Raw genomic sequence first — 17,985 nt, forward strand, 5'->3', positions numbered from 1 at the left:
GGAAGTACCATCACATTAGTCCTGACTAGAACCAGGAAGTACCATCACATTAGTTCTGACTAGAACCAGGAAGTACCATCACATTAGTCCTGACTAGAACCAGGAAGTACCATCACATTAGTCCTGACTAGAACCAGGAAGTACCATCACATTAGTCCTGACCAGAACCAGGAAGTACCATCACATTAGTCCTGACCAGAACCAGGAAGTACCATCACATTAGTCCTGACTAGAACCAGGAAGTACCATCACATTAGTCCTGACTAGAACCAGGAAGTACCATCACATTAGTCCTGACTAGAACCAGGAAGTACCATCCCATTAGTCCTGACCAGAACCAGGAAGTACCATCACATTAGTCCTGACTAGAACCAGGAAGTACCATCACATTAGTCCTGACTAGAACCAGGAAGTTCCATCACATTAGTCCTGACTAGAACCAGGAAGTACCATCACATTAGTCCTGACTAGAACCAGGAAGTACCATCACATTAGTTCTGACTAGAACCAGGAAGTACCATCACATTAGTCGTGACCAGAACCAGGAAATACCATCACATTAGTCCTGACCAGAACCAGGAAGTACCATCACATTAGTCCTGACTAGAACCAGGAAGTACCATCACATTAGTCCTGACTAGAACCAGGAAGTACCATCACATTAGTCCTGACTAGAACCAGGAAGTACCATCACATTAGTTCTGACTAGAACCAGGAAGTACCATCACATTAGTCCTGACTAGAACCAGGAAGTACCATCACATTAGTCCTGACTAGAACCAGGAAGTACCATCACATTAGTCCTGACCAGAACCAGGAAGTACCATCACATTAGTCCTGACCAGAACCAGGAAGTACCATCACATTAGTCCTGACTAGAACCAGGAAGTACCATCACATTAGTCCTGACTAGAACCAGGAAGTACCATCACATTAGTCCTGACTAGAACCAGGAAGTACCATCACATTAGTCCTGACCAGAACCAGGAAGTACCATCACATTAGTCCTGACTAGAACCAGGAAGTACCATCACATTAGTCCTGACTAGAACCAGGAAGTACCATCACATTAGTCCTGACTAGAACCAGGAAGTACCATCACATTAGTCCTGACTAGAACCAGGAAGTACCATCACATTAGTCCTGACTAGAACCAGGAAGTACCATCACATTAGTCCTGACTAGAACCAGGAAGTACCATCACATTAGTCCCACTTTTTGAAATATTATTCCACAATAAAATAACATACAATATATAATAAATAAACCACAAATCTGGAGCAGCAAATGAAACTTTAACAAACCTTTTTTTTATTTATTTATTTGAATAAAACCGTTTAATAAAAAAAAAGCTCTGACATTTGACAAATACTTAATTAATCTTTCTTAATTAATTAACATCACCGTGGAAACAGGCTCCTGATTGGCTCGGTCTTTAATTCACAGCTTGGATAATTGTTCAAAAGATAGACCTGGTTTAGACCTGGTTTAGACCTGGTTTAGTCCTGGTTTAGACCTGGTTTAGTCCAGGTTTAGACCTGGTTTAGTCCTGGTTTAGACCTGGCTTAGTCCTGGTTTAGTCCTAGTTTAGTCCTGGTTTAGTCCTGGTTAAATCTCTGTTTAGACCTGTTTTAGACCTGGTTTAGACCTGGTTTAGTCCTGGTTTAGACCTGGCTTAGTCCTGGTTTAGTCCTAGTTCAATCTCTGTTTAGACCTGTTTTAGACCTGTTTTAGACAAGATTTAGCTCTGGTTTAGCTCTTGTTTCCTTCTGTGCATTGATGCCTCTGAAGCTTGGCTCACAACACAAAAACCTCAAAGTGTTAGAAACGGTTTAGTCCGGCTTTGGTCTTGGTCCTGGTCCTGGTCCTGGTCCTGATCCTGGTCCCGGTCCCGATCCCGGTCCCGGTCCCGGTTCAGTACGTGTGAGTAATGGTCCTGAGGATCCGGTTCTCTTGCTCCAGGAGCTGGTTCTGGTTTTGCAGGTCTCTGATGGTTTCTCTCAGGACGTGGACCTCGTCCCGGACCGCCATCTTCAGGTGGGTCTTGACCAGGTCCTGCAACGCCACAGTCGGGTTAGACCTGGTTTAGACCTGGTTTAGTTTAGTTTACCTGGTTTCTCCTGGTTTTGAGACTTACCAAAGCCTGTTCTATTTTATTGTCGATGGGGGAACTGCAGGAACTGAAACACAGACAAAGTGGAATTAAAGCACGATTTGGACTAAACAGGGACTAAACCAGGACTAAACAGGGACTAAACCAGGACTAAACAGGGACTAAACCAGGACTAAACCAGGACTAAACAGGGACTAAACAGGGACTAAACCAGGACTAAACAGGGACTAAACCAGGACTAAACAGGGACTAAACCAGGACTAAACAGGGACTAAACCAGGTCTAAACGGGGACTGAGCCAGGACTAAACAGGGACTAAACCAGGACTAAATCCCTGTTGGTCGTCCTGAACCCTCAGACACAGAAATAAGTCAGTTTTGTTTCATTAGAAAACGAACAAACCGGTTTTATTTGGACTGAAGAAAACGTTCTTCCACTGAAGTCGAAGCAAATGTGATTTAAAGATGAGAAGCATAAATCAGGCTAAATCAGGATAAATTAGGCTAAATCAGGTCCCGTGTGAACGCAGAGGGTCAGCGCTTCAAACAGCTCCAAAGTATAAATGTAAGACGTGTAAATGTCATAATAATGAATGTGAAACGTTTATTTGTTGAACACAATTTGTACAAAAGAAGATTTAAAGTGTTTTAGCGTCAAAATCACATTCAAATCACAAAGACAAAACCTTCAATTTAACAGTTTTATCGACATGAATCATACATTTTGTTCGTGCTCAGTGATGCAGATGGAAAACCAAATCTAGGCAAGGCAAGTTTATTTGTAGAGCACATTTCATACACAAGGCAATTCAAAGTGCTTCACAGCAGGAAAAATGCATTCAAATCACAAAGAAATTACAGAAATACAATAAAATTAACTAAATTAAAAATTATCAATCCAACTGATTTTCTAAACTAATAAAATCACAAACAAAAGAGAAGAGTGCAAAGAAAAAATCCTTTCAGTCATATGCGCAGCTAAACAAAAGTGTTTTTAGCTTAGATTTGAACATTGTCAGAGTAGAAGCCTGTCTCACATCTTCAGGAAGAATGTTCCAGATTTTAGCTGCATAAAACTGAAACACAGATTCCCCATGTTTTGTCCTGACTCTGGCACCAGCAGGAGGCCGGTCCCTGAGGTCCTCAAGAGTCTGAGATGGTTCATATGGCACTAACATATCCAAGATGTACTTTGGTGCTAGGCCATGGAGAGACTTGTACACAAGCAGAGCTGCTTTAAAGTCTCTTCTCTGAGCCACAGGGAGCCAGTGCAGAGACCTGAGAACAGGACTAATGTGATCATACTTCCTGGTTCTAGTCAGGACCCGAGCAGCAGCGTTCTGGATGTACTGCAGCTGTTTTACAGCTCGTTTGGAGAGGCCAGTGAGCAGGCCGTTACAGTCTAATCTACTGGAGACAAACGCATGGATAAGTCTCTCTAAATCTGGTTTTGACACTATATTTTTGATTTTGGCAATGTTTTTTAGATGGTAAAAAGCTGCTGATGTTATTGATTTGACGTGGCTATTAAAGTTCAAGTCTGAGTCCATTATTACCCCCAGATTTCTAATTTGGTTTGTAGGTTTTAGAGCGAGACTCTGGAGGTGACCGCTAACACTTTCTCTTTGTTTCTGTGGGCCAAAAACGATTATTTCAGTCTTGTCTGAGTTCAGCTGGAGAAAGTTGTTTTGCATCCACAAACTGATCTGTTGGATGCAGTGACAGAGTGAATCTACTGGTCCATAGTCACCTGCCGATAGTGAAACATAGATCTGAGTGTCGTCTGCATAATTGTGATAGGACACATTTTCACTGCGTATCAACTGACCCAACGGCAGCATGTAGAGGTTGAACAGAAGGGGACCCAGGACTGACCCTTGGGGCACTCCACAGGTCAGGGTCATGTGGTCTGAGACACAGCTACCAATTTCAACAAAGTACTTCCTGTCTTCCAGATAGGACCTTAACCAGTTTAGGGCAGTGCCAGTGATGCCCACCCAGTCCTCTAGTCTCTGTAAGAGGATCCCATGATCGACAGTGTCAAAAGCAGCACTCAGATCTAACAGAATTAAGACTGAGGCTTTGCCCGTGTCAGTGTTCAGGCGGATGTCATTTGTCACCTTGACAAGAGCAGTCTCAGTGCTGTGATGAGGTCTAAAACCTGACTGAAAAACATCAAATGAGTTGTTTATTAAGAGGAAATCTGTGAGCTGTTGGTAAACAACCTTTTCAAGGACTTTGCCCCAAAATGGCAGATTAGAGATGGGCCGGTAATGACTCAGTACTGCGGCATCAAGACTGCTCTTCTTTAGGAGAGGCTTTATGACCGCAGTTTTCAAAGACATTGGGAATGTTCCACATTGAAGCGACATGTTAACTATGTGAGTGAATGGTGCTAACAAACTGTTCAGCACAGACTTTAGAAATTTGGTGGGTAACACATCAAGGCAGCATGTAGATGAACTCAGACTGGTGATGATCTCATGGACAGTTTTGTCAGTTACTGGTGCAAAGTGAGTTAGCTCTAAGTGTCTTGGTGGTTTTAGGGTAATTTTTTGCATTGTGGGATTTATAGCATTTTTAATGCCCTGAACTTTGTCATTAAAGAATAATGCAAACTCATTACACTTGGATGTGGAAATGAGTTCTAACGGCAGCTGAGCTGGAGGGTTTGTTAATCTGTTACTGTGGCAAACAGGACACGCGAGTTGTTACTGCAGCTTCCAATTATTTCAGAAAAATATCTTTCCCTAGTTCTACATAAGATTAGGTTGTACATGTTCAGCTTTTCTTTGTAAATCTCTTTTTGAACCTGGAGCTTTGACTTGCGCCATTTCCGTTCGGCCCTGCGGCACTCCCTTTTCTGTGCCCTGACCCAATCATCATTTCTCCACGGCGCCTTCTGCTTATTTTTAACCATTTTAGCCTTTATAGGGGCGATGGTGTCCAGAACATTCAAAACACTAGATGTAACAGAGTTCAACAAATCATTTACATTAGAACATGAGACATTTTCAAAGTTTATCATTTCCATAAACAGTGCACCTGTGCCATCACTTATGTGTCTCCTCTGAACAACTGCAGGACCAACCGGAGGTTGGGGAGAAACAGACAGGTCAAAGAAGACACAGAAATGATCAGACAGAGCAACATCGATCACATTAACATTTGAAATATTTACCCCCTTTGTAATTATGAGATCTAGAGTGTGTCCTTTGCTGTGGGTGGGGCCTCTCACATGCTGAGTAAGACTGAAGGTTTCAAGGACAGCATCAAGCTCTTTAGCGTTTCTGTCACAAATATTATCAACATGCACGTTGAAATCACCTGTAATGACCAAACCATCAAAGTCTGTGCATATGACTGAAAGCATCTCAGTAAAATCATCAATAAAACGTTGGCAGTGCTGGGGAGGCTTGTATAAAACAATGAAGAGAATGGATGGAGACCGTTTTAGCTCCATTTTAAAGGATACATACTCAAATGATGAAAACACCCCAAAAGACAACCTGCGGGTAATTATTTCATCTCTAAAGACAGCACAGACTCCACCCCCTTTTTTGTTTTCTCGTGTTTCAGATTCAAACCTAAAGTTGGGTGGAGCAGATTCTATCAGAACTACATTTCCTGTGTTTTTGTCAAGCCATGTTTCAGTTAAAAACATAATATCAAGATTATAAGAAGAAATAAAATTATTAAATAAGAGAGATTTGTTACATAAGGATCTGACATTTAGCACAGCAAGTTTCAGACTAGTTTCAGTGAGACTGGGCTTTATCTTTTCACAGGGAATATGAATCACATTTCTCAGATTGGGCCTGACTCGCATTTTGTTTTTCCATCTCTGTGACGATGTGACTACAGAAATAGCACTAGGGGGGGCTCTTTTTACATGGTTTGATTTTTAATGTGACAATAAGTCCCGACAAAGCTGAGACCCAGTGCATCCTAGCTATGGGAGATACCAGGTGAAAGGCGAGGTTGGATGGGTGGTGGGGCTTTTGTAGCCAAGGAGAGTTTGGGACCAGGTGAGAGGCGAGGGGGGATGGGTGGTGGGGCTTTTGTTGGTGTAGTCGGTACTGACATAGCCCTTGCTATATTGGGCGTGAGTGGAGCCATCTTAATGCCTGATTTGATCAGACTTTCAAAATGGCTGGGAAGGCCCATGGGTGAGAGTGGAGATGAGAAGGAGAATGATGAATCTTTAGTGGGAGTAGATGTTGCAGGGGGAACCCAGGGCTGGTGTGAAGGCAGGGGCGATGACAGGGATGTTGTTGGGCTTGTCACAGATGGGTCCAAGGCCTTTGAAGATTGTTCCTTTGCTGGAGGCGGTGGAGGTGAATGTGGAGCAGCTGGAGCTGAATCCTTTGCTGGTGGTGGTGGAGCAGCTGCTGATGAATCCTTTGGTGGAGGCTGAGGTTGTGGTGCTTTTGATGTTGAAACATTGGCTCGGTCTCTGGCTGAGGGAGCAGGAATTCTTCTCTCATTCCTCTCTTCTCTAACTATCTGCTCAGGACCCTGTCCAGGCCCAGTCCAATGCCTCAGAGCGTGGAGCAGGTTCTCTGTCAGCACCCTCACTCCACCTCTGCATAGGTGGGGGCCATTTCTCTTAAACAGGTCCTCTCGTTTCCAGAATAGATAGAAGTTCTCAATGTAGTGTAGTCCTCTCGGGGAACACTCTTTGGACAGCCATGTGTTCAGCTGAAGAAGCCGGCTAAACTTGTTTATCCTCCTGTCGATGTTTGGAAGAGGTCCACTTATGAATGTTTTGATTTCCATTTTATCAAGCACGTCGAATAACTTCAAGAAGTCTTTTTTCAAAACTTCAGTCTGTTCCCGCCGCATGTCCACTGCACCCACGTGCACAATCAGCTGTTTAGCTCCTCCATGCTTAGCCATAATATTTGGAAGGAGTGACGTTATCTCAGAAACAGTGGCGCTTGGAAAAGAATGTGTGTTTATCTTTTCATGCGTCACGTGACTTATCGCGCCGTCCCCAACCAAAACAATCTGCGTGACCTTGGCTCCTGGCACAGATCCTCCTCGCTGTATTTTGGCCACGTCATCTTTCCTTTTTTCATTTAATTCCATCTCTGAAAGTGGTAAAAATCTGTTGGTGAGCTGTATTTTAGGTGACTTCACGTTATCTTTGTATCGTTTAGGCTTTGCTCCAAGTTTGTTCCAAGAAACAGCCTGGTCTTTCTGGTTTTTAGACAGTTTTGGAAACGACACAGAGTCACTGCGGTTTAGGTTGAAAGTAGCAGTTTTTCTTGTAAAAAGTGTGCTCTTCTTACCGTCGGTTGACACAGGAATTGTATCCTGAAGAACTTTTTCAGATTCCAAAACAAATATCCGTGTTTTCAGCTCATTCATTTCTTGTTGATATTTCCGACAGGGGTGCACGGTGGCAAAGGCGGTTAGCGCTCTTGCCTCCCAAGAAGGAGATCGTGGGTTCAATTCCCGGACCAGACCAACATCACATGATCTCTCTGGGTGGAGTCTGCATGTTCTCCCCGAGTTACTGTGGGTTCTCTCCGGGTTCTCCGGCTTCCTCCCACCATCCAAAGACATGCATGTGTTAGGCAAAATTGGTGACTCTAAATTGGCCCTAGTGAATAAATGTGAGCGTGAACTGTCTGTTATGTCTCTGTGTTGGCCCTGCGACAAGTTGGCCACTGTCCAGGATGTACCCCGCCTAAGGCCTGAAGTCACTGGGATAGGCTCCAGTCACCCGCGACCCCAAAAGGGAACAAGCGGTAGAAAATGGATGGATGGATGGATTTCCGACAGCGTTCACAGTCTATTGGCCACACTGGCACACACTGGCACACACTGGCACACACTTGTCCACACTTGTCCACACTGGCACACACTGGCAGACACTCTTTCTCATATGTATGTGACGTTGCCATAGTGACAGGCGTCTCCAGGATGGACACATCTCTTGATTGATTCTTTCCCATGTTTGAGCGTCTCTAGACGTCAACGCACTATCTGCCTCTGCACACGTCTGTGCTGAGCGTGTGGATCTGCCTCTGCACACGTCCGTGCTGAGCGTGTGGATCTGCCTCTGCACACGTCCGTGCTGAGCGTGTGGATCTGCCTCTGCACACGTCCGTGCTGAGCGTGTGGATCTGCCTCTGCACACGTCCGTGCTGAGCGTGTGGATCTGCCTCTGCACACGTCCGTGCTGAGCGTGTGGATCTGCCTCTGCACACGTCTGTGCTGAGCGTGTGGATCTGCCTCTGCACACGTCTGTGCTGAGCGTGTGGATCTGCCTCTGCACACGTCCGTGCTGAGCGTGTGGATCTGCCTCTGCACACGTCCGTGCTGAGCGTGTGGATCTGCCTCTGCACACGTCCGTGCTGAGCGTGTGGATCTGCCTCTGCACACGTCCGTGCTGAGCGTGTGGATCTGCCTCTGCACACGTCCGTGCTGAGCGTGTGGATCTGCCTCTGCACACGTCCGTGCTGAGCGTGTGGATCTGCCTCTGCACACGTCCGTGCTGAGCGTGTGGATCTGCCTCTGCACACGTCCGTGCTGAGCGTGTGGATCTGCCTCTGCACACGTCTGTGCTGTGCGTGTTTATCTTTTACATCGACCCTCTGGTCGACGCCCCCACTTTATGGGTGGAGCTTTTGTCTTTAATCTTTAGCGATGGACCCAGACTCGTCTGCCCTGCCCATGGCCCCGCCCATGGCCCCGCCCTAGATTTAACTTTCGCTAAATGAATCGTCCCAGACAAAACTCGACCAAAGCTTTTAGTGTAAAACTCACTCTTGATCAGTGTGTCAGTGTGCCAGGCTCTTCCTGGACCCGAACACTTAACACTTAACACTTAACCCCTAACCCCTAACAACCAACAACTAACCCCTAACACTTAACCCCTAACACTTAACCCCTAACCCCTAACAACCAACAACTAACCCCTAACACTTAACCCCTAACACTTAACCTCTAACCCCTAACAACCAACAGCTAACCCCTAACACTTAACCCCTAACACTTAACACCTAACCCCTAACCCCTAACACTTAACCCCTAACACCTAACCCCTAACACTTAACCCCTAACCCCTAACACCTAACAACTATCCCCTAACACTTAACACTTAACCCCTAACACTTAACCCCTAACCCCTTACACTTAACACTTAACACCTAACCCCTAACACTTAACCCCTAACCCCTTACACTAAACCCCTAACACTTAACGCCTAACCCCTAACACTTAACCCCTAACACTTAACCCCTAACCCCTTACACTTAACACTTAACACCTAACCCCTAACACTTAACCCCTAACCCCTTACACTAAACCCCTAACACTTAACGCCTAACCCCTAACACTTAACCCCTAACACTTAACGCCTAACCCCTAACCCCAAACCCCTAACACTTAACCCCTAACACTTACCCCTAACGCCTAACCCCTAACACTTAACCCCTAACACTTAACCCCTAACACTTACCCGTAACACTTAACCCCTAACACTTAACACTAACACTTAACCCCTAACACTTAACCCCTAACCCCTAACACTTAACCCTTAACACTTAACGCCTAACCCCTAACACTTAACCCCTAACACTTAACGCCTAACCCCTAACACTTAACCCCTAACGCCTAACCCCTAACACTTAACCCCTAACCCCTAACCCCAAACCCCTAACACTTAACCCCTAACACTTACCCCTAACACTTAACCCCTAACACTTAACCCCTAACACTTAACCCCTAACACTTAACGCCTAACCCCTAACACTTAACCCCTAACACTTAACGCCTAACCCCTAACCCCTAACACTTAACCCCTAACCCCTAACACCTAACCCCTAACACTTAACCCCTAACACTTAACCCCTAATCCCTAACACTTAACCCCTAACCCCTAACCCCTAACACTTAACCCCTAACCCCTAACCCCTAACACTTAACCCCTAACACCTAACCCCTAACCCCTAATCCCTAATCCCTAACACCTAACCCCTAACACTTAACCCCTAACACTTAACCCCTAACGCACTTAACCCCTAACCCCTAACACTTAACCCCTAACACTTAACCCCTAACCCCTAACACTTAACCCCTAACCCCTAACACTTAACCCCTAACACTTAACCCCTAACACTTAACCCCTAACACTTAACCCCTAACACTTAACGCCTAACCCCTAACACTTAACCCCTAACACTTAACCCCTAACGCACTTAACCCCTAACCCCTAACACTTAACCCCTAACACTTAACCCCTAACGCCTAACGCTTAACCCCTAACCCCTAACACTTAACCCCTAACACTTAACCCCTAACACTTACCCGTAACACTTAACCCCTAACACTTAATGCCTAACCCCTAACCCCTAACACTTAACCCCTAACACTTAACCCCTAACCCCTAACACTTAACGCCTAATTCCTAACACTTAACCCCTAACCCCTAACACTTAACCCCTAATCCTTAACACTTAACCCCTAACACTTAACCCCTAACCCCTAACCCCTAACACTTAACCCCTAACACCTAACCCCTAACCCCTAATCCCTAACACTTAACCCCTAACACTTAACCCCTAACTCCTAACACTTAACCCCTAACGCTTAACGCCTAACCACTAACACTTAACCCCAACCCCTAACACTTAACCCCTAACACTTAACCCCTAACACCTAACCCCTAACACTTAACCCCTAACACTTAACCCCTAACACTTAACGCTTAAACCCTAACACTTAACCCCTAACCCCTAACACGTAACCCCTAACACTTAACCCTAACACTTAACCCCTAACACTTAACCCCTAACACTTAACCCCTAACCCCTAACACTTAACCCCTAACACTTAACCCCTAACACTTAACGCCTAACCTCTAACACTTAACCCCTAACACTTAACCCCTAACACTTAACGCCTAACCCCTAACACTTAACCCCTAACGCCTAACCCCTAACACTTAACCCCTAACCCCTAACACTTAACCCCTAAACCCTAACACTTAACCCCTAACACTTAACCCCTAACACTTAACCCCTAACACTTAACCCCTAACGCCTAACCCCTAACGCCTAACCCCTAACACTTAACCCTTAACACTTAACCCCTAACGCACTTAACCCCTAACCCCTAACACTTAACCCCTAACACGTAACCCCTAACACTTAACCCCTAACCCCTAAAACCTAACCCCTAACACTTAACCCCTAACCCTTAACCCCTAACACTTAACCCCTGACACTTAACCCCTAACTCCTAACACTCAACCCCTAACGCTTAACGCCTAACCACTAACACTTAACCCCAACCCCTAACACTTAACCCCTAACACTTAACCCCTAACACCTAACCCCTAACACTTAACCCCTAACACTTAACCCCTAACACTTAACGCCTAAACCCTAACACTTAACCCCTAACCCCTAACACGTAACCCCTAACACTTAACCCTAACACTTAACCCCTAACACTTAACCCCTAACACTTAACCCCTAACCCCTAACACTTAACCCCTAACACTTAACCCCTAACCCCTAACACTTAACCCCTAACACTTAACCCCTAACCCCTAACACGTAACCCCTAACACTTAACCCTAACACTTAACCCCTAACACTTAACCCCTAACACTTAACCCCTAACCCCTAACACTTAACCCCTGACACTTAACGCCTAACCCCTAACCCCTAACACTTAACCCCTAACGCCTAACCCCTAACACTTAACCCCTAACCCCTAACACTTAACCCCTAACCCCTAACACTTAACCCCTAACACTTGCCCCTAACACTTAACCCCTAACACTTAACGCCTAACCCCTAACCCCTAACACTTAACCCCTAACACTTAACCCCTAACACTTAACCCCTAACACTTAACCCCTAACACTTAACCCCTAACGCCTAACGCCTAACCCCTAACGCCTAACCCCTAACACTTAACCCCTAACCCCTAACACTTAACCCCTAACACTTACCCCTAACACTTAACCCCTAACACTTAACACTTAACCCCTAAGCCCTAACACTTAACCCCTAACACTTAACCCCTAACACTTAACCCTAACACTTAACCCCTAACACTTAACCCCTAACACTTAACCCCTAACAACTAAGCCTTTACACTTAACCCCTAAGCCCTAAGACTTAACCCCTAAGCCCTAACACTTAACTCCTAACCCCTAACACTTAACCCCTAACACTTAACCCCTAACACCTAAGCCTTAACACTTAACCCCTAAACCCTAACACTTAACCCCTAACACCTAAGCCTTAACACTTAACCCCTAAGCCCTAACCCCTAACACTTAACCCCTAAACCCTAACACTTAACACCTAACCTCTAACACCTAACCCCTAACACTTAACCCCTAACACTTAACCCCTAAACCCTAACACTTAACCCCTAAAACTTAACCCCTAAGCCCTAACACTTAACCCCTAACACCTAAGCCCTAACACTTAACCCCTAAGCCCTAAGCCCTAAGCCCTAACCCCTAACCCCTAACCCCTAAGCCCTAAGCCCTAAGCCCTAACCCCTAACCCCTAACCCCAAACCCCTAACCCCTAACGCACATCAACAATGTGAACATCAGTTCTAACGTGTCATGTTTGTGAAAGTTGAAATCAAAGTCTCATGTGATAAATGTTCCCTAGTGGAGCTTTAACTTTGGTCTAATTTACATAAACCCCGCCTACCTGGTGCAGAGGCACAGGAGGCTGCTCAAACTGCGCTCTGATTGGCTCACACAGGGCCTGGCTCGTTCTGATTGGTCGGTTGAAGGCCCGGCTCTCTGTGATTGGTCGGTTGAAGGCCCGGCTCCCTGTGATTGGTCGGTTGAAGGGCCGGCTCTCTGTGATTGGTCGGTTGAAGGCCCGGCTCTCTGTGATTGGATAAAAGGTTTGAGGCTTCGAGCAGGAAGTGGTGGAGTCTGAGGTGGGCGTATCCATGGTCGCTGCTCTTTAGCCTTAGCATCCATTAGCATCGTGGTGCAGTTCCTTGCTCTGCCTCCAGGGGCTGGAGTCTCAAGTCCCTGAACCTGATGTAGTCTCGTATCAGTTAGACCTGGTTTAGACCTGGTTTAGACCTGGTTTAGACCTGGTTTAGACCTGGTTTAGACCTGGTTTAGTCCTGGTTTAGACCTGGTTTAGACCTGGTTTAGACCTGGTTTAGACCTGGTTTAGACCTGGTTTAGTCCTGGTTTAGACTTGGTTTAGTCCTGGTTTAGTCCTGGTTTAGTCCTGGTTTAGACTTGGTTTAGACCTGGTTTAGACCTGGTTTAGTCCTGGTTTAGACCTGGTTTAGACCTGGTTTAGTCCTGGTTTAGACTTGGTTTAGACCTGGTTTAGACCTGGTTTAGTCCTGGTTTAGACCTGGTTTAGACCTGGTTTAGACCTGGTTTAGACCTGGTTTAGTCCTGGTTTAGACTTGGTTTAGTCCTGGTTTAGTCCTGGATCAGAATCCTAGTTTTGTCTCTGATGTTCTCCTGCACAAACTTGTCTCTGATTCGCTGCCCACTCAGGCCCTCGACCAATCAGATCTCATATAGACATTCCACTTTTCCCACACACACATTCCACTGGAACTAAACCAGGACTAAACCAGGTCTAAACCAGGACTAAGCCAGGACTAAACTGGGACCATGTTGTTGTTGGCGTTCTCATGATAGTAATCTTCAGAGTATAAGGTCACACTTCACTCATCTGAAGATTCTCAACTTTGCAACAAAAAAAAACTTCAAAAAGACAAAGACCAAACTCTGACCTCAAGGATTTTGTTTGTGGTTTGTACTAAAGTCCTTTAGAACGTGTTTACATCCTCTTTAAGTCTATTTATGTTCACACTAACTTTCCAGAGAGCGGAGGGTCACTGTGTGTCCTTGTGAGAGCGGAGGGTCACTGTGTGTCCTTGTGAGAGTGGAGGGTCACTATGTGTCCTTGGGACAGCGGAGGGTCACTGTGTGTCCTTGTGAGAGTGGAGGGTCACTATGTGTCCTTGTGAGAGTGGAGGGTCACTATGTGTCCTTGGGACAGCGGAGGGTCACTGTGTGTCCTTGTGAGAGCAGAGGGTCCCTGTGTGTCCTTGTGAGAGTGGAGGGTCACTGTGTGTCCTTGTGAGAGTGGAGGGTCACTGTGTGTCCTTGGGACAGCGGAGGGTCACTGTGTGTCCTTGGGACAGCGGAGGGTCACTCTGTGTCCTTGGGACAGCGGAGGGTCACTGTGTGTCCTTGGGTCAGCTGAGGGTCACTGTGTGTCCTTGGGACAGCGGAGGGTCACTGTGTGTCCTTGTGAGAGCGGAGAGTCACTGTGTGTCCTTGTGAGAGCGGAGGGTCACTGTGTGTCCTTGTGAGAGCGGAGGGTCACTGTGTGTCCTTGGGACAGCGGAGGGTCACTGTGTGTCCTTGTGAGAGTGGAGGGTCACTATGTGTCCTTGTGACAGCGGAGGGTCACTGTGTGTCCTTGTGACAGCGGAGGGTCACTGTGTGTCCTTGTGAGAGTGGAGGGTCACTATGTGTCCTTGGGACAGCGGAGGGTCACTGTGTGTCCTAGTGAGAGCGGAGGGTCACTGTGTGTCCTTGTGAGAGCGGAAGGTCACTCTGTGTCCTTTTGAGAGCTGAGGGTCACTGTGTGTCCTTGTGAGAACGGAGGGTCACTGTGTGTCCTTGTGAGAGTGGAGGGTCACTGTGTGTCCTTGTGAGGGCAGAGGGTCACTGTGTGTCCTTGTGAGAGCGGAGGGTCTCTGTGTGTCCTTGTGAGAGCGGAAGGTCACTGTGTGTCCTTGTGAGAGCTGAGGGTCACTGTGTGTCCTTGTGAGAGCAGAGGGTCACTGTGTGTCCTTGTGAGAGCGGAGGGTCACTGTGTGTCCTTGTGAGGGCGGAGGGTCACTGTGTGTCCTTGTGAGAGCTGAAGGTCACTGAAGGAGCGGAAGGTCACTGTGTGTCCTTATGAGGGCGGAAGGTCACTGTGTGTCCTTGTGAGAGCGGAAGGTCAATGAAGGAGCGGAAGGTCACTGTGTGTCCTTGGGACAGCGGAGGGTCACTGTGTGTCCTTGGGACAGCGGAGGGTCACTGAAGGAGCGGAAGGTCACTGTGTGTCCTTATGAGGGCGGAGGGTCACTGTGTGTCCTTGTGAGAGCGGAAGGTCACTGAAGGAGCGGAAGGTCACTGTGTGTCCTTGTGAGGGCGGAGGGTCACTGTGTGTCCTTGTGAGAGCGGAGGGTCACTGTGTGTCCTTGGGACAGCGGAGGGTCAGTGTGTGTCCTTGGGACAGCGGAGGGTCAGTGTGTGTCCTTGGGACAGCGGAGAGTCACTGTGTGTCCTTGGGACAGCGGAGGGTCACTGTGTGTCCTTGGGACAGCGGAGGGTCACTGTGTGTCCTTGGGACAGCGGAGGGTCACTCTGTGTCCTTGGGACAGCGGAGGGTCACTGTGTGTCCTTGGGTCAGCAGAGGGTCACTGTGTGTCCTTGGGACAGCGGAGGGTCATTGTGTGTCCTTGGGACAGCGGAGGGTCAGTGTGTGTCCTTGGGACAGCGGAGGGTCACTGTGTGTCCTTGTGAGAGCGGAGGGTCACTGTGTGTCCTTGGGACAGCGGAGGGTAACTCTGTGTCCTTGGGACAGCGGAGGGTCACTGTGTGTCCTTGGGTCAGCAGAGGGTCACTGTGTGTCCTTGGGACAGCGGAGGGTCACTGTGTGTCCTTGGGTCAGCAGAGGGTCACTGTGTGTCCTTGGGACAGCGGAGGGTCATTGTGTGTCCTTGGGACAGCGGAGGGTCAGTGTGTGTCCTTGGGACAGCGGAGGGTCACTGTGTGTCCTTGTGAGAGCGGAGGGTCACTGTGTGTCCTTGGGACAGCGGAGGGTAACTCTGTGTCCTTGGGACAGCGGAGGGTCACTGTGTGTCCTTGGGTCAGCAGAGGGTCACTGTGTGTCCTTGGGACAGCGGAGGGTCACTGTGTGTCCTTGGGACAGCGGAGGGTCACTGTGTGTCCTTGGGACAGCGGAGGGTCACTGTGTGTCCTTGTGAGAGCGGAGGGTCACTGTGTGTCCTTGGGACAGCGGAGGGTCACTCTGTGTCCTTGGGACAGCGGAGGGTCATTGTGTGTCCTTGGGACAGCGGAGGGTCAGTGTGTGTCCTTGGGACAGCGGAGGGTCAGTGTGTGTCCTTGGGACAGCGGAGGGTCACTGTGTGTCCTTGGGACAGCGGAGGGTCACTGTGTGTCCTTGGGACAGCGGAGGGTCACTGTGTGTCCTTGTGAGAGCGGAGGGTCACTGTGTGTCCTTGGGACAGCGGAGGGTCACTCTGTGTCCTCAGGACAGCGGAGGGTCACTGTGTGTCTTTGAGTCAGCAAAGGGTCACTGTGTGTCCTTGGGACAGCGGAGGGTCACTGTGTGTCCTTGGGACAGCGGAGGGTCACTCTGTGTCCTTGGGACAGCGGAGGGTCACTGTGTGTCCTTTTGAGAGCGGAGGGTCACTGTGTGCCCTTGGGACAGCGGAGGGTCACTCTGTGTCCTTGGGACAGCGGAGGGTCACTGTGTGTCCTTGGGTCAGCAGAGGGTCACTGTGTGTCCTTGGGACAGCGGAGGGTCATTGTGTGTCCTTGGGACAGCGGAGGGTCAGTGTTTGTCCTTGGGACAGCGGAGGGTAAGTGTGTGTCCTTGGGACAGCGGAGGGTCACTGTGTGTCCTTGGGACAGCGGAGGGTCACTGTGTGTCCTTGGGACAGCGGAGGGTCACTATGTGTCCTTGTGAGAGCTGAGGGTCACTGTGTGTCCTTGGGACAGCGGAGAGTCACTCTGTGTCCTTGGGACAGCGGAGGGTCACTGTGTGTCCTTGGGTCAGCAAAGGGTCACTGTGTGTCCTTGGGACAGCGGAGGGTCACTGTGTGTCCTTGGGACAGCGGAGGGTCACTGTGTGTCCTTGTGAGAGCGGAGGGTCACTGTGTGTCCTTGTGAGAGCGGAGGGTCACTGTGTGTCCTTGGGACAGCGGAGGGTCACTCTGTGTCCTTGTGAGAGCGGAGGGTCACTCTGTGTCCTTGGGACAGCGGAGGGTCACTGTGTGTCATTGGGTCAGCAAAGGGTCACTGTGTGTCCTTGGGACAGCGGAGGGTCACTGTGTGTCCTTGGGACAGCGGAGGGTCACTGTGTGTCCTTGGGACAGCGGAGGGTCACTCTGTGTCCTTGGGACAGCGGAGGGTCACTGTGTGTCCTTTTGAGAGCGGAGGGTCACTGTGTGCCCTTGGGACAGCGGAGGGTCACTCTGTGTCCTTGGGACAGCGGAGGGTCACTGTGTGTCCTTGGGTCAGCAGAGGGTCACTGTGTGTCCTTGGGACAGCGGAGGGTCATTGTGTGTCCTTGGGACAGCGGAGGGTCAGTGTTTGTCCTTGGGACAGCGGAGGGTAAGTGTGTGTCCTTGGGACAGCGGAGGGTCACTGTGTGTCCTTGGGACAGCGGAGGGTCACTGTGTGTCCTTGGGACAGCGGAGGGTCACTATGTGTCCTTGTGAGAGCTGAGGGTCACTGTGTGTCCTTGGGACAGCGGAGAGTCACTCTGTGTCCTTGGGACAGCGGAGGGTCACTGTGTGTCCTTGGGTCAGCAAAGGGTCACTGTGTGTCCTTGGGACAGCGGAGGGTCACTGTGTGTCCTTGGGACAGCGGAGGGTCACTGTGTGTCCTTGTGAGAGCGGAGGGTCACTGTGTGTCCTTGTGAGAGCGGAGGGTCACTGTGTGTCCTTGGGACAGCGGAGGGTCACTCTGTGTCCTTGTGAGAGCGGAGGGTCACTCTGTGTCCTTGGGACAGCGGAGGGTCACTGTGTGTCATTGGGTCAGCAAAGGGTCACTGTGTGTCCTTGGGACAGCGGAGGGTCACTGTGTGTCCTTGGGAC

General features: G+C 48.5%; 1 protein-coding gene across 2 annotated transcripts in view; it reads right to left on the bottom strand.

Annotated features, from left to right (window-relative positions):
- Positions 1-1,371: 1,371 nt before the first annotated feature.
- LOC140372038 (uncharacterized) overlaps positions 1,372-17,985 on the bottom strand; it is a 62,342-nt gene continuing 45,728 nt past the window's right edge. For both annotated transcript variants that reach the window (XM_072459292.1, XM_072459293.1), the window contains 2 exons: positions 2,138-2,180; positions 1,372-2,055 (listed from right to left, as the gene is read on the bottom strand). In XM_072459292.1, the coding sequence (XP_072315393.1) occupies positions 1,915-2,055; positions 2,138-2,180 (184 nt within the window). In that variant the 3' untranslated portion in view covers positions 1,372-1,914. The remainder of the gene's footprint in view (positions 2,056-2,137; positions 2,181-17,985) is intronic.

This window comes from Eucyclogobius newberryi, unplaced genomic scaffold (genome assembly GCF_026437365.1).
Source record: "Eucyclogobius newberryi isolate DKJ021-1_F unplaced genomic scaffold, fEucNew1.0.hap1 SCAF_22, whole genome shotgun sequence".
Classification (NCBI taxonomy): Eukaryota; Metazoa; Chordata; class Actinopteri; order Gobiiformes; family Gobiidae; genus Eucyclogobius; species Eucyclogobius newberryi.